This window comes from Balaenoptera borealis (genome assembly GCF_965194805.1).
Source record: "Balaenoptera borealis genome assembly, chromosome: 9".
Taxonomy (NCBI): Eukaryota; Metazoa; Chordata; class Mammalia; order Artiodactyla; family Balaenopteridae; genus Balaenoptera; species Balaenoptera borealis.
In genome coordinates this window covers 21,293,325-21,309,984 of record NC_138873.1, presented here as the reverse complement: position 1 = coordinate 21,309,984, position 16,660 = coordinate 21,293,325, and the positions used below count along the sequence as shown (strand labels likewise).

General features: G+C 39.4%; 1 protein-coding gene across 8 annotated transcripts in view; it reads left to right on the top strand.

Moving 5' to 3' along the window:
* The window catches only part of PHACTR2 (phosphatase and actin regulator 2), a gene marked incomplete at its 3' end in the record, with an annotated part of 263,313 nt that overhangs the window by 124,552 nt on the left and 122,101 nt on the right, over positions 1–16,660 (top strand). Inside the window, exon 1 of one of the 8 annotated variants that reach the window (XM_082405474.1) lies at positions 4,993–5,247. The exons of 5 other annotated variants lie outside the window; for them this stretch is intronic. In XM_082405474.1, the coding sequence (XP_082261600.1) occupies positions 5,202–5,247 (46 nt within the window). In that variant the 5' untranslated portion in view covers positions 4,993–5,201. Of the gene's footprint in view, positions 1–4,992; positions 5,248–16,660 lie in introns of those variants that run through there. 2 more of the 8 variants (XM_082405475.1, XM_082405476.1) reach the window with 2 other exon arrangements.

Here is a 16,660-nt window from a genome sequence, read left to right as displayed (position 1 = left end):
TTATCTTTTTTTTTTTAATAAATTTATTTATTTTATTTATATTTGGCTGTGCTGGGTCTTCGTCACTGCGTGCAGGCTTTCTTTAGTTGAGGCGAGCGGGGGCTACTCTTCATTGTGGTGCGCGTGTTTCTCATTGTGGTGGCTTCTCTTGTTGCGGAGCACAGGCTCTAGGCGCATGGGCTTCAGTAGTTGTGGCGCATGGGCTCAGTAGTTGTGGCACATGGGCTTAGTTGCTCCGCGGCATGTGGGACCTTCCAAGACCAGGGCTCGAACCCGTGTCCCCTGCATTGGCAGGCGGATTCTTAACCACTGTGCCACCAGGGAAGCCCCTGGGGGGGGAATTATCTTAACATACTCTTGTTAGATGATAAATTCTAACCTTTATGTTATGACCTATAACATACTCTTGTTAGATGATAAATTCTAAACTTTATGTTATGACCTATAAATGGAATTTAGGGATTTCTGTAGACTTTCTCTATGTTCATTAATGTAATTTGTTAGCTGTGATAAAAAGGCTGTTAAAACACCAAGCCTCATGGGAAGCACTGGAAACAAAATAGAATAAACTGCGCCACCCTTATAATGGCACTTTAATGCCCACTTCCTGCAGTTTTGGTTGACATGCTTCAAGGATAATGTAATGGAACTGGAAAACTTTCAGAGGAAAATGTGTAACCTGATCGGGGGATTATAAGAATCCCAGATGAGGCTAAGATTATATTAACTAGCAAATCATGAAAGGTTTTTGAATAAGGTATATATAGATGGATTTAGTAAATCCTGAAAGACTACAGCTATAGAGTACCCCTTTGATGTTTGAAATATGAATTTACAGAAGAAATAAAAAGAAACATATTATTGTTTCTCAAGGAAAAGAAGTATTGATACCAAAAATGACACTGTACGTCAAAGTTTAGCTTTTGTTAATTTCAAAGAAAATCATTGTATTTACATATTCTGATGTGCAAAATTTATGGTATATTTCCTCTAATCAATGACCTCCCTTATCCATTAGGCTCTATCAATGGAAAGAAGAGAATTTCCTCCTCTCAGTTTAGATTGAGAGAACACTCAACCTGGTCTTTTTTTTTTTTGGTGGTTGTTGTTTTAAGACAATTTAAAGGAAGAAATAGAAGAGCCATTATAATTGTTTACTCTCACTGCTGAACCCCCCAGGTGGAATGTGTTCCCAAACACAGCAGCTTTGCACTTTAAAAGGAAATTTAGTTAGGATTAATTTCATTGTCCTAATTAGAACTCACATCTTGGTTAATCCTCAGTTTTGTTACAAAATATCAGGGTTTCTTTGTGGAGCTGATCCTCCGGCTCTGCAGCACCAGCTCGGATAGACTGAGGTCTCTGTGGCTTTGGTGACCCTGCTTAAGCATTCCCACCGTGTCCCAGCTCTGCTCTCCGCGTGCCTCCCACTGCAACCCCCCTCACCTGACCTCAGGGCCTGGGGAGGGGGCGGTGCCCCAAGGTCAGGCGCTTTTGCTCAGCAGAGATGTCAGGCTTCCTGGGGGCATCAGTTTTTGAGGTCTGCCGGGGTCCAGATGACCTGGGACCAGGTGTCACCTAGAGGTGCGCCTCAACCTGTGCCTCAGGAAGGGCTAGGGAACAATTTTGTTATTGTATTAACTTTACTCATTTAACTTGCTTGAGAAACTAACCGATTTTTACTTTCTGTCTAGAATGACGTATGTAGGAGAGTGAGCCGTAATGCTCCCAAAGTGCCTTGCTTTTCTCTGATATAAATATATTTATAAAGACTTGGTCCAGTGGATTCCTGCGTGTGTTTGCCACAGCAAGATTTTAGGGACTTGGCTTGTATGTAGTGGGGATACAGTCTGAAAATGGGTTCCCTTCCCGTGAAGATGGGAAAGGAGCTTGAGGTGGAGCTCTGAGCAGTGGGGTTAAGCCAAACCCCTGAAGTGGCCATTTCCTCGTCACCCCACTCCTCTCAGGTCCTTAGAAGGACGTCCAGTTTTCCAAAGCCCTATGCCTCCAAGCCTGGTCTCATCTGAGTCCCTGCCAGGCTCATGTGTATACCACATTAGCACCACAGTGATCTGAAGATTCTATGTAATTGTTTTATGTATACATGTGAATACATAGATACCAACATTTTAAATAATTTGATAAGGTCTTTGTAGCCACTCAAAAAAAAAAAAATCAGTGTTTCTTAAGAGTGAATTAGGCAAAAGGAAGTAGATAATTGATCACACTATTCTAGGGAAAAAGTTTTCCCCACAGTAGAGGGTGGGCTATTTGGGTGTGAAAAAAAGAGGGTAACTTAAATGATGAAACAGACAAGCAAATGTCTTTCAAAAAACAAAGCAAGGCTCTATGTGATCTTTTTTTTTTTAAAACATCTTTATTGGAGTATAAGTGCTTTACAATGGTGTGTTAGTTTCTGCTTTATAACAAAGTGAATCAGCTATAGGTATACATATGTCCCCATATCTCCTCCCCCTTGCATCTCCTCCCACCCTCCCTATCCCACCCCTCTAGGTGGTCACAAAGCATGAGCTGATCTCCCTGTGCTATGTGGCTGCTTCCCACTAGCTAGCTATTTTACGTTTGGTAGTGTATATATGTCCATGCCACTCTCTCACTTCGTCCCAGCTTACCCTTCCCCCTCCCCATGTCCTCAAGTCCATTCTCTACATCTGCGTCTTCATTCCTGTCCTGCCCCTAGGTTCTTCAGAACCTTTTTTTTTTTTTTTTTAAGATTCCATATGTATGTGTTAGCATAAGGTATTTGTTTTTCTCTTTCTGACTTACTTCACTCTGTATGACAGACTCTAGGTCCACCCACCTCACTACAAATAACTCAATTTCGTTTCTTTTTATGGCTGAGTATAAATATTCCATAGTATGTATGTACCACATCTTTTTTAAAAAATTTATTTATTTAATTTATTTATTTTTGGATGCATTGGGTCTTCGTTGCTGCGCCCGGGCTTTCTCTAGTTGTGATGAGTAGGGGCTACTCTTCGTTGCGGTGCAGGGGCTTCTCACTGCGGTGGCTTCTCTTGTTGCGGAGCACAGGCTCCAGGCGCACAGGCTTCAGTAGTTGTGGCACTCAGGCTCAGTAGTTGTGGCTTGAGGGTTCTAGAGCACAGGCTCAGTAGTTGTGGCTCATGGGCCCAGTTGCTCCGCGGCATGTGGGATCCTCCCAGACCAGGGCTCAAACCCGTGTCCCCTGCATTGGCAGGCAGATTCTTAACCACTGCGCCACCAGGGAAGCCCTGTACCACATCTTCTTTATCCATTTCTCCACTGATGGACATTTAGGTTGCTTCCATGTCCTGGCTATTGTAAATAGTGCTGCAATGAATATTGGAGTGCATGTATCTTTTCGAATTACGGTTTTCTCTGGATATATGCCCAGGACTGGGATTGCAGGATCATATGGTAGCTCTATTTTTAGTTTTTTAAAGAACCTCCATACTGTTCTCCTACTGGCTGCACCAATTTACATTCCCATCAACAGTGTAGGAGGGTTCCCTTTTCTTCACACCCTCTCGAGCACTTATTGTTTGTAGATTTTTTGATGATAGCCATTCTGACCAGTGTGAGGTGATACCTCATTGTAGTTTTGATTTGCATTTCTCTAATGATTATATACTATATAGATTTTTAATAGTTCAGAGTTGAATGTCTAGGATAACCTAAAAAGTGAAAGCTGTGGCAAGTGAGCTAAATATAGTTTTTTTAAAAATACACTGTTGGAGACGGATAAATTGGGAGATCGGGATTGACATATACACACTATTATATATAAAATAGATAACAAATAGGGACCTACTGTGTAGCACAGGAAACTCTACTCAATACTCTCTAATGACCTATATGGGAAAAGAATCTAAAAAAGAGTGGATATATGCATATGTATAACTGATTCACTTTGCTGTACAGCAGAAACTAACACAACATTGCAAATCAACTATACTCCAATAAAAATAAATTAAAAAATTAAAAAATACTCTTTTTTGGGAATCCCCTGGCGGCCAGTGGTTAGGACTCGGTGCTCGTGCTGCCGGGGCCCTGGGTTCGATCCCATAAGCCTAGAGGCCTGGCCAAAACAAAAAAATACACTTAAAAAAAACCTTTAATGAAACATATACATTCAGAAAAATGCACAAATCATAGTATACAATTCAATGAATTTTCTTAAAGTGAACCACATTTATGTAACCACCATCCAGTCTAATGCCATATCTATCTCCATCTATCTATCGATCTATCTATAGCTTGATCGATAGATAGATGGAGATAGATATGGCATCTAGATTTCTCATCAACCGTATTTGTATTCATATTTTTAAGGAGTTTGCGGTTGAGATTTAATTACAGTAGCATTTAATTTAACTTTTATGGAATGTTAGCTTCTAAAATAAATTACTGTTGTTTTCACCTTTTGTATATTTTAAACAGCTTACCATGCAGTTTGATAGTCTCACAGTGATTCTTCTGAATATAGGAGAGGTGAACTTCCCAGAGTCTAGGTGGTAGAGAGCAAAGTGTATACTTTGTTGATCTCACACATAGATCCATCATTCAGATTTATTGTTCAACCTGATTGAGGCCACTAATACTGCTTTTTAAAATTCCACTTGTTAAAAGGAAGATAATTTTTAAAAGGAGAAAAAAAAATGCACACATATCAGCAAACAATGTGAGGAAGGAACTAGCTTTAACGAAACAAATTTTCTTAAATTAAGTACCGTGACTAAGTACTTTAATTCCTTTTCTTCCAGCCCTAAAGGATCATTTGACAGGGAACCTTTTAAGTTAAACGGGAGTCACCCGAACTCTCTGCTACCCTGGGGGGGTCGCGGGTCTCACAGCCCCCGCAGGCGCGGCTGGACCAGCCGGGGCCTCTCCCCTCCCCACTTCCTCGCCCCCCTCATTCCACCGCCCCCGTCGCCCACTCCCCCTCTCTCCTCCCCCGTGACCCTTGACCCCAGCTAATCTGCATAGAGGAATGACAGGCATCCGCTGGGCAGGATCCGCCGCGCCGGCTGCGGCCGGCCGGGCTGGGAGACCCGCGAAGGGGAGAAGGTGAGGGGACCCGGCGGGCAGCTCCGCACGGACCGGGAAATGAACGCTTGGGAATCTTTCTGCGAGCGGACCCATGATCCAAGGACCAAAAGAGCCGCGTGATCGCCCGACCTGGCCCTGCGACCCGAGACATGGGCCAGACCTCGGTCTCCACGCTCTCCCCGCAGCCCAGCAGCGGTGAGTCCGGGGCGCACGCGATGCGCTCCCGCCCCGCGGGCGCTGGGCTGGCTCGGGGTAGCCTGGGCGGTCGAGGGCTCCTCGGCGAGCCGGGCTCTGCCCGAACCCGCCAAGTCCCTCCGAGAAACCCGAGAGGTAGCGCTCCCCCAAACTCTTTGTCGTGGAAAAGTGGAATGCCTTTTGGGATCCAGCCGATTTTACCTTAAAGGCACAGGCTCTATTTTCTCTGAGATGCCTCGCTTTCGTGTTTCTCTGAATCACTTCTGAGCCTGAAATTTACGAGAAACGCCATTGGCGTATTGCTTTGTTTTAAAAACGCGAAACTTAAAGAGCAAGATAAACTCGCCAACAGGTTTTTCTGTATTTACACTTGGCTTCCGAACAGACTGGAACTGAATTCTTTCAAGCTTGTCAACTGATTTATAGTTTGTGTTTCGGAGTAGAAGTGCTGTTTGCCTTCTTTTATCCTGGCAGAACGCTGAATACTTAATAACTAACAGAAAAAAGCTTAATTGTTTCAAATGATACTTGTTTATTAGACACAAGCTATAAAATTTGGGGAAACATTTCAGGAACCCGGTTATTCAGGGCTAAATATCGTTTGATGGAAACGTGTAATGTTTCTGAGCTATACTGCCCTGTTTTAAGTTTCTTTTTTCCATTTTCTTAAAAAAAAAAAAAAAAAAGGAAGGAAGGTACGTCTGGCGTTTCTCCAGTAGTGTAAGGATAAACAACTTTTTGGTGGCGATACTTGTGATTGGATAACGAAACATACTTAAAAGATACTACTTTGATATGTTTTTCCATCAAGAATTAAAAAAGAAAACCTCAAAGGGGGCATTTACGTTATTCCTTGAGGTATTTGATACACTTTTCAAATTGTGTAAACATCAACAGGATCTTGCTGAAAGGAAATGACAGTGCAGAGATGAAGGGTTCTTTTTTGTTGTTGTTGTTGTTGTTTTAATCAGCTCCAGGATGTCTCTAACTAGATAGCATTCTACCATTCCAGCCTCCCCCAGCATGGGTTTGTTTATATTGTAGAGCTTCACTCCCTGAAATATCATAAGCTTTGCTCCGGCTTATGTTAATGCCTCAGGAGAACCAACCGTCTGCAAAGGAGAGGAATCAGAATCCAAAAAAGATCACACCTTCCCTTACTGTTATTGACAAGGTTGTACAGTGCCGCTGCTGAACAGAAGAGACTTCATGTTGATAGCTTTTTGGGAATTTGAGGGGGAGTGTCGATTAGGATCTTAATTTTAGTAAACTATTTTGTGCAATTAAGGCTTACTTTCCTTTGTCTTACTTTAAAGCAGTGTGACTTCTTTCATTTCAAGGAAGAGTTATATTTTTAAATTTCGGCACTGGCAAAGCATAGAGTTAGATCAGTACTCCAGTACAACAGGCATAAAGTACTGCCCTGAATTTAGTTCTTTAGCCACAAAGTATTGTTAGGGTTAATATTAGAAAAGTGAATTTTGCATTTGTAAAAATCAAGGAATGTTACATAAATGATGCCTAAGAAGCAAAGTAGAATCCTAAAATGTGACTTTCCTAACTCTTACCCAGTACAGCAGAAAATACCCAGATTGCTGTAATTCCTAATACAATGACTAATCATGTCAAGAGTTTGGTCAGTTTATTTATAAGTAATTTAAACAAAAAGTTATGCTTGACCATAAAAGATATTTCAGAGAAATATGTCATGGAATGGTGTTATACTTAAATTACAGGTCCTCCGTTTAGTTGATTAAAAGTTTGTATATCTTGGAGTGACCAATTCAGACATCATGAGTAGAGGGTTTTTTTGGTTTTGTTTTGTTGGTTAAGGGATGACAGTTGCCATGACTGAAGTTTTTTAATTGTTAAGAGCAGAGCAGTTTTCTCATGATATCCATTTATATCCTCTAAGTGTATTACTATCACTCCATTTCCCTGAAGTTTTGCCATTAGATTCCAAATGAAAATGAAAAAACAACAAAAACAGAACATTTGGTTGCCATATCCTAAGTTTTATATTCATGTTGGTGTTCTTCTCTGAGTCTGAGAATGTCAAACCCTCTACCCTTCCAAATATTTTGTTCACTCCTCGTTAGCTGTTTGCCACTGGCTTCACAAGTGGTGTGAAGATCTTTGTTCTGTGTGATCTCAGGCATCTACTAGTTGTTTAAGTCTAGAGTGGCTGCTAGGGATTACAGTGGCGAAGAGGCTTCCCATCGTAAATGCTTAACAGGGGGAAAATCTGTTTGAGTCTAAGGAGTCAATAGCACAGAGTCTGATAGTTTATACTTGTTACTCGATTTGGGCTTTTGTAAAAATCAGCACTATAGGCCACAGGTTAGCTTGCTTTTCTTTCTTGATTTCAGGCTCTTTTGAGCCTTTCAGCTTAGGGCTGCATCTAGGTTCTAAGAAGACCAAGTAATAATGATTTCTGAAAATGTGCAGTTAGAGTCATTATTTCTATTTTTCAAAACAGCTTTATTGACATATAATTAACATACCATAAAATTCACCCATCGAAAGTGTACAATTCGTTGTTTTTCAGTATATTCACTGTGTTCTGCAACCATCGATCCCTGTTCCCATCCTTCTCAACCCCAGACTCCTAGCCCTAATTAACCGCTAATCCCCTTTCTGCTTCTGTAGGTTTGCTTATTCTGAAGAATTTATATAAGTGGGATCATACAACACAACATGCCTTTTGTGACTGGCTTCTTTCACTTAGCATGATGTTTTCAAGGGTCATCCATGTTGTAGCATGTATCAGTACTTCGTTTCTTATTATTGCCAAATAATATTCCACTGTATTAATATACCACATTTTATTTATCCATCCATCAGTTGATGAACATTTGGGTTATTTTTACCTCTTGACTCTCTGAACGGGGCTGCCATGAACTTCAGGTAAAAGTTTTTGTGAACATATGTTTTCATTTCTCTTGGGTATATATCTAGGAGTGGAATTGCTGGGTCATATGGTAACTCTATCTTTGTTATGTTATATTTTAAGGAACTGCCAGTTTTCCAAAGCGGCTGTACCATTTTACATTGCCTCCAGCAGTATATGAAGGTTCCAATTTCTCCACCTCCTCTTCAACACTTGTTACTGTCTTTTGATTATGGCTAATCTAGTAAGTGTGAAGTTGTATTTCATTGTGGTTTTGATTTGCATTTCCCTGATTACTTATGACATTGAGCATCTTTTCGTGTGCTTATTGGCCATTTGTATATCTTCTTTGGAGAAATGTCTATTCAGATCCTTTGCTTAATTTTAATTGGGTGATTTGACTTGCTATTATTGAGTTATAAGAGTTCTTTGTATACTGGATACAAGTCCCTTATCAGATATATGATTTGCAAATACTTTCTCCCATTTTCAGAGTTGCCTTTTCACTTTCTTGATACTATCTATGATTTGCAACTGAAATTTTTTATTGTGTTCAGTTTATCTATTTTGTTGTTGTTGTTTGCACTTTTGGTCTCCTATCTAGGAAACCATAGACTAACCACTGTCAAGATTTACACATATGTTTCCTTCTAAGAGTTTTATAATTTTAGCTCTTACATTTAGGTCTGTGATACATTTTAAATATTTATGTGTAGTGTGGTATAGGGTTCCAATTTCATTCTTTTGCATGTGGATATCCAATTGTCCAGGACCATTTTTCGAAAAGATGATGCTTTCCCTGTTGAATTGTCTCAGTACCCTTGTCAAAAATCAGATGACCATATATGTCAAATTTATTTCTGAACTCTCAACTCTATCCCATTGATGTATATGTCTACTAATATGCTACACTGTCAAGATTACTGTAGCTTTGTACTAAGTTTTGAAATAGAAAAGTGTGAGTCTTCTCACATTGTTCTTTTCCAAGATTCTTTTGGCTATTCTGGTCCCCTTGCATTTTCGAATGAATTTTATAATCAGCTTGTCAATGTCTGCAAAAAATCCAGCTGAGACGTTGATAGGGATTGTGTTGAACTTGTAGATCAATTTGAATAATATTGCTCTCTTAACAATATGAAGTGTTTCAACCCATAAAGACAAGGAATGGAAATGTACAACGTCTTTCCATTTATTTAGATCTTCTTTGATTTTTTTCTCCAATATTTTTTAGTTTTCAGTGTATAAGTCTTGTTAAATTTATCATTTATCAGTATTTTTATCATTTTTATGCTATTTTAAATGAAATCGCACTCATTTCATTTTCAGAATGTTTCTTGCTAGTGTATAGGATATAGAAAATTGATTTTTATATATTGATCTTGTACCCTGTAAATTTGGTGAACTCATTTTTTTAGTCCTAATAATTTTTCAGTGGATTCCTTGGCATTTCTGTATACAAGATCACATTATGTACAAGATTTATATACAAGGTCATGTGCAAACAGATACTTTTACTTCGTCTTTTCCATCTGAATGTCTTTTATTTCTTTTCCTTGTCTAGTTGCCCTCACTTATTATACAGTATAATGTTAAAGAGAAGAGGCAAGAGTGAACATACTTGTCTTGTTCCTGATCTAAGGAGGAAAGCAATCAGTCTTTCAGCAGTAAATGTCATGTTAGCTGTGGTTTTTTCATAGATGCCCTTTCTCAAAAAGTTCCCTTCTATTCTTAGTTTGTGAGCATCTTTATCATGCAACTGTTAGATATTGTCCAAGACTTTTTCTTTTTGCCCCTGTTGAGATGATCATATGGTTTTTGTCCTTCATTGTATTAATATGGCATATTACATTAATTTCAGATGTTAAACCAACCTTGCATTCCTGTGATAAAGATTACTTGGATATGATATATAATCTTTTTTATATGTTGCTGGTTTTGATTTCCTCGTATTTTATTGAGGATTAGAGTTATTATTTCTAAGCACAGGCTAAACAGCTATGTCCCCAAATAGGGTGGTTTCAGTACCCTCTGACCTCATCCCTTAGAAGGGATGAGACTTCTAGTGTTCTTATTGCCAAGTACTGGGCATGACAGATTGGGTACAAAAAGTTTGTTGAGTATATGAATGAGTCAACAGATATTCTCAATGCAGTCTGACTACTTTAAGGTAACGATTATATGAATGAGAATTTTGTATTATTTTCATTCTTCTTAACTTCAAGAATTGCATGCTACGCTGGCTCTGTTGTCTGTAGGGTGGTATTTGAATCTAGTGACTATTTTTTTCAGTCTTCAGCCCCACCCCACGTTCACTGTGCCACAGAGCAGCTCTTGGCTGTTTTGCATGAGCCCTTGAGTTGAAAGGGCAGACAAAGCCACTCTTCTCATTTTTAGAAGACAAGGGAACAAGTGAATAAAGTATGCAGGCGCTCACACCTAGGCCATGATAGAACCTATATCTATCTGTGTTTCTGGGTTTCCATATTTTGGTCAGGGCCTCATTTCTGCCCTGCCCAGGATATTTATCCATTTCCTTATAAAGCCAGTATTAAAAGAAATCATAAAACAAAAATGGATAGTTCATTTTTCTTAATGAAAATAACATGCATATGATCAAAAGTCAAACTTTACAAGACAGTCCAGGATAAAAGTGAATTTTATTCCCTTCCAGACGCCTAGTCCCTCCCTTTTAAATTATAACCCAGCATGAACAACTTTTTTTCATTACAGACAATCTTCATTCATGTATGTATCTTTATCAAAATACAAGCAAGACGTAATATGCTTGCTGCTCCAGAGTTTGAGTTTTTCATATAATGTAAACTTGAAAATATTTCATATTGATGTTTTTAATCTAGAAACAATATTATAATATGTGGCTATCTCATAATTTCCTTTAAAAGAACTCTATTGTGTTTTTATATTTTGTTTGTATTTTTATATTGTTTCTGGGTTCTTTTGTGTGTGTGCTATTATGAACAAAGCTGAAATGAACATCCTTATCTAAACATCTCGCACTACCTGTACCAGTAAAATCCTAGCGATGGAATTGCTGGGTCAAAAGATTTGTATGTTTTATTTTGATAGGCTTTGCCAAATTATCTCTAAGGACTGTATCAGTATATCTGCTCATTAGATGAGATTTCCTTTTTCTGCACTCTCTCACCACCACTGCATACTCTCTTAAAGCATATGGCCCTTTGTGAGAAATAGAAAGCACTCTCTCTGGGTTAGGCAGCCCTGCAGGCATATGGTTTAACAGGCAGTAGAGTAGCAGGAATTCAGTCCCAACTGATTACTGTTGTCCAGTTGTCCTTGTGCAATGAACACTCTGCAAAACTGTATAGGACCACAGTGTTGTGCATAATTAATTTTTAAAAATTCTTGTAAATCTATATGTAAAAAGTGATATCTCATTTTGATTATAAGTGAAATCGGGCATTTGTATTTCTTTTTCTCTGAATTGCCTATTTATAGCTTTTCTTTATTTTATGTTTTCTTTTTTCAAAGATTTGTATGTTAAGGAGATTAGCCTTATGTCTGTCATATATTGTGAATATTTTTGTGTGTTTTTCTTACCTCTTCTGTTTGATTTTTTTTTAATATAAAAACTTTAAACTTTTTTGTAGTCAAATCTATCCGTTTCTTTCTTACAAACTAGAATTATTAAAAACGTGTTTTCCTTTGCTGTTTTTCTCATATTTGACTATTTAATCTCTGTAATTTTTTCTGATTTAAAGTGAATGATTTAATGATATTAAATCCTTAAGCTTCTGCATGGCAAAAAAATCATCATCAGCATATTGAAAAAGGAAATCATAAAGTTGACAAAATATTTGCATTGCATATAGAAAACAATGATTAAATATCTTAATGTAGTAAGACCTCTTAAAAATCAGTGAGAAAAAGAAATCAATAAGAAATGGTAAACACTCAAATAGAAAAATGAGTAAAGAACATGAACAGGAATTTTTCAAAATATCTAATGGCCATAATTGTGAACTCGCTATGGGTCAGGAATTATTCTAAGTGCTTTACTTGAATTAACTTTTTAATCCTCACAACATCCATATAGGGTAACTACCATTAATATCCACATTTTGCAGATGAGGAAAACTGAAGCACAAGAGTTAAGTTAACTTGCCCACATTACTTAATGGAAGAAGAAATACAAGTGACCATTTGGTGTAATGAATAAAATTTAAGCAATTCAATGAAAAAAATGTATGCCATTGATCACCTATGAATTTAGTAAAGACTAAAAGGAATGATTTCCAGGAGATGATTGTCTTGTGGTAGTTTAAATTGGTACAACCTATCAGGAGAGCAGTTTGGTAATATATATTAAAAATCTTAAAATGTGCATATACTCAGACCCAGCATTTCCACTTCTAGAAGTATATTGTTAAGATAGTAATTATTTGCTCACCAGAGCAATGTTTATCAGAGCCAAAATATTGGAAATAACCTAATAGTCAAACAACAAGAGAATTAATTGGGATATAGTCATGTAAGGATATAGTCATGTAATAAAACAGGCCATTTTAAAATGATATAAAAATATTTTTGAAAAGTGATTTTCATAATAAACAGCATAAAAATATGAAATGGCAGTTTTCTAAAGTTATATGATTCTATTTTTAAAATATGTGCATAAAGAAAAATCTACATGAGCAGAGAAAGAGAGAGGAAATTCATTTATGAAAAGGTAGTGTGACAGTCATGGCTTTCCTCTGCTTTGGACATGATCAAGGCCAGAGTTTCCACCTGGACTTCCACTGGAAGTAAAGCCATGAGCTGACCTGCAACCATATCAGTTTTTCTCTAGCTGTCATGGACTCTGGCTCAGCTTTAGGTTCAATTGCTGTTTTCCAACCAGTTTTATTCTTTTTCTTTGTGAATTCAATGGTGAAAGCAAAAATATAGGCCCTAAGATAGCTTTTTAGGTTTAATTTTTTTTCTTAGTCTGTTTGATCATAATGCAAATGTCAGTCACTTAGAGAGAAAGAAAATGAGCAAAAATTTGCACCTCAACTACTTCTCTTTGGTCCATTGGTCTGGCCAGTGAGTAATATCCCAAATGTTTTTAGCTTAAATTTATTTTATCCTCAGCCATTTGAAAAAATAACAACCGATGGGCGAGTCAGACTTCATCTTTTGCTTACTTAATGCAGGAGGGAAGGGGATAAGAAACCTGGATTGTTGATCCTCTAATTAAGCCTCTTTAATTTGAATAGAGGAAAGGTTCCAACATGTTTTCCTGTTCTGGGGACGTTAGTGTAACTGGCTAACTGTGAGTCTCTATGCTTGGGAATAAAGATTCATATTTAGTGAAGACTCAACGTATGTAAAAGTGATGTGGAGATAGAAATAGTCTTAGGAAAATAAACACTTCTTGGTTGCTCCACCCTCATCCCCATCTGAAGCAGGGGAACCAAAACCAAATACAACAGTTTTTGTTTCCCAGAAGGGAATGGGCAGATAACATTACTTTAAAAAGTTGGGTCTAACCATTATCATTTATATTTGTAAACTACTCCTGTATTTTCATTTCAAGGGACTGGATGTGTTCATTCACGTAAACCTTCTGTCAAATATAACATTGCAACCCTTAACACTAGGAAAATTTTGGTGTATTCCTGTAAATCCGCTCGTTTTGTGAGGGGATAGTAAGGAGAACAAGTGGCACCTTCATCTAACAAACAGTTCCTGAACTGAAGTAATTAACTGTAAGGTACCTGGGCTAAGCTGTGGGGAAGTTTCAATGATAAATCACGCACAGGCCTTGCCCACAAAGGTCTGAGCCCAGGATACACTTAGTGAAGATGTGTGGAAATGGGGCTGGAAGAGAAGGGACCCCAGAGAACCATGGGGACAAATCAGGGAGGCCGAACAGTACAGAAGGGGGACAAGAATTCAGGCCCTGAGATGGAGAGCGTTGGAAGGCAAGAGAACAAGACACAGGGGTTGAGAACCACGGAAGGCTTTTTATCAAGTGAGAGATGATTAGAGCTTTGCTTTAAAGGAGTGAATCTGCCTGCTGCTTGCAGTACTGATTTCGTGGGGGAGACTGAAGGCAGGGAGCAAGAGGTAAGCTGCGGTAATCCAACAGGGTGAAATGAACACCTGACCTGGGGGGTGCCTGGAGAACTGAGAGTAGGGTGATGCCCAAGTTTGTATCTGCAACTCTGCTCTCTCCTTGTGCTCCAGGCTCAAATAGGCAACTGCCTATTTCACAGATCTGCTTGACTCCTTAATGGGCATCTCACAGGTAGCAGGTCTAAACGGAAGCCTTGATTTTGCCCTCCAAACCGGTTCTTCCCTTGACTTTCTGCATTTCACCAAATGATACCTCTAACCACTCACTCATTCTAGCCAAAAATCTAGGATTCACCCTTGGGTTTTTCCCTTTCCTGTTCACATTGATCCATCAGTATGTCCTGCCCATTTTTCTTCCAAAATAAATCTGAAGTCCATTCACTTTCTGTCTCTCTCTCTCTGTCTCTCTCTGTCTCTCTCTGTCTCTCTCTGTCTCTCTCTCTGTCTCTCTCTCTCTGTCTCTGTCTCTCTGTCTCTCTGTCTCTCTGTCTCTCTCTCTCTCTCCCCCCTGCCACCATACATGCCCTGGCCATCTATGCATGGACCACTGCAGTAGGTTCAAGCTGGTGTCCTGCTTCTGTTCTCAGCCTTCTGTAATTCATTTTCCACACAACAGCTAAAGTAATTTTTTAAAAACATAAATCATGTCACTTCCTTACGCAAAACCTTCCTATGACTTTCCATTGCATTTAGAATGAAATCCAGATTTCACCTTGCTGTCCTCAAGGCCATACATGATTCTATGTGATCCCTGATTTCCTCCCATCTCTCTGACTTCATCTCCACCACTTTGCCCCTCACCGTCACCCCCAACAGCCTCAGTCATATTTCCAGTCATCACACGAGCCTGGCTCACTCTTACCCGTGACCTTGGCAGTTGCTGCTCCCTGTAAGTCTAGGAAATCTGGGACGCTCTCCCTCTGGCTCTTTCCAGAGCTGGTTCCTTGTGAAACGGAGCAGGACCCTGTGGTCTATGCCCACCATGTCCTCAGCCTGCCTTTTGTCTGTGGAAAAACTTTAGCCAAAGAGTCAGTTTCATCAGAGAAGTGAGAAAATGCAGAAGCAAAGGAAAACAGTCAAAGGAGACCGAATAATAATAGTTTAGTCATTAAGCATAGTCAAGGACCTTTAGTTCCTTCTCAAGGGCTATAGATAATATTCTGAGCCGTATCCTGTGAGCTGTGTTATAGATACTGAAACCCCCGCCAGGTGGAAGAAGTTAACTACATGATGACCAGACTGTAGCCATGACATAAGCTGCCACAATTCTGAGAACTGGCCTCAAAGAAATGGAAACAAACCGACCCTGGAACTGAAGATTAACTGTACCTAAAGCAATCAAGATGACACTGATCAGACCACCGCATGACCAATATCAAGGTGACGGTCAGAGCTGACTGTGCTCTTTCTACATGTAGCCCCCTCCCTCCGTCTATAAAAGCTCTTGCCCCCTGGTTGTCAGAGGTGGGGAGTCAGCCTTTGGACAGGCGTCCGCCCTCCCCCGGCACACAGTTGCCGGCATCCAAAATAAAGCAAACTTTCCTTTCCACCAACCTGGCCTCTTTGCTGGCTGTTGAGTGGCGCGCAGCTGGACCCCACTTTCAGTTACACTTGCTTCAGCTCCCATATCATCCTCTTCACAGGGACCTCTCCTACCCACCCCTCAGTCACACTTCTCTACTCTGTCATTGCACTTATCACTCAGATTATCTTGTTTATTTGTTCCTTCTCTCCCTTCGCTAGGACCTAAGCTCCAGGAGCAAGGGACTTATCTGTCTTGTTCCCCAATGTGTCGTCTTATTCCTAGATGTATGCCTGACACAAAAACTGCTGAATAAATGAATAGCTATGTTTGGCCAGGTTGTATATTAGCAGAGTGATAGACACTCATCAGAAAGTTAAGGAGCATCCAAGAAATGTACAGCCTTTTAAACTGATTCTTTAGTATTTACTCCAGTCTCTAAATAGTGTGCTTACATTGCTAATTATTGGTTATTCAGCTTGACACATTATTACTGACTTCACAGTATGGAAATTGAAGATACAACTTCCTCTTTCACACCCCTTCTCACCCCTGCCCCCAGCGAAGTCACGCATTTCCCATCCTCCGATGTTCTCATCTTCCCAACATTTTTCTATTGTACCTTAGATTAGATCAGTATTCCTTATAACTACGTAAAAGCTGATGACAGCTAAGCCGTGAGGTAAACCGTACTTCCTTTTTCCTTCCTGCATAGATCTTGCTTTCCCTATTGGTGTTTTGGCTTGCTGAGGTTCCTATATACTCATCCCCAAACCTTTCCCCAGTTACATAGATCTCTTCTCGAATATGTCCAGACAATTCTGTTATTCTTTCAAGTTCTTCTTTGAGAAATTTACCTGAGATCTTTGCTCTATTCCAGTTTGGACGGCATTTCCTCTAAG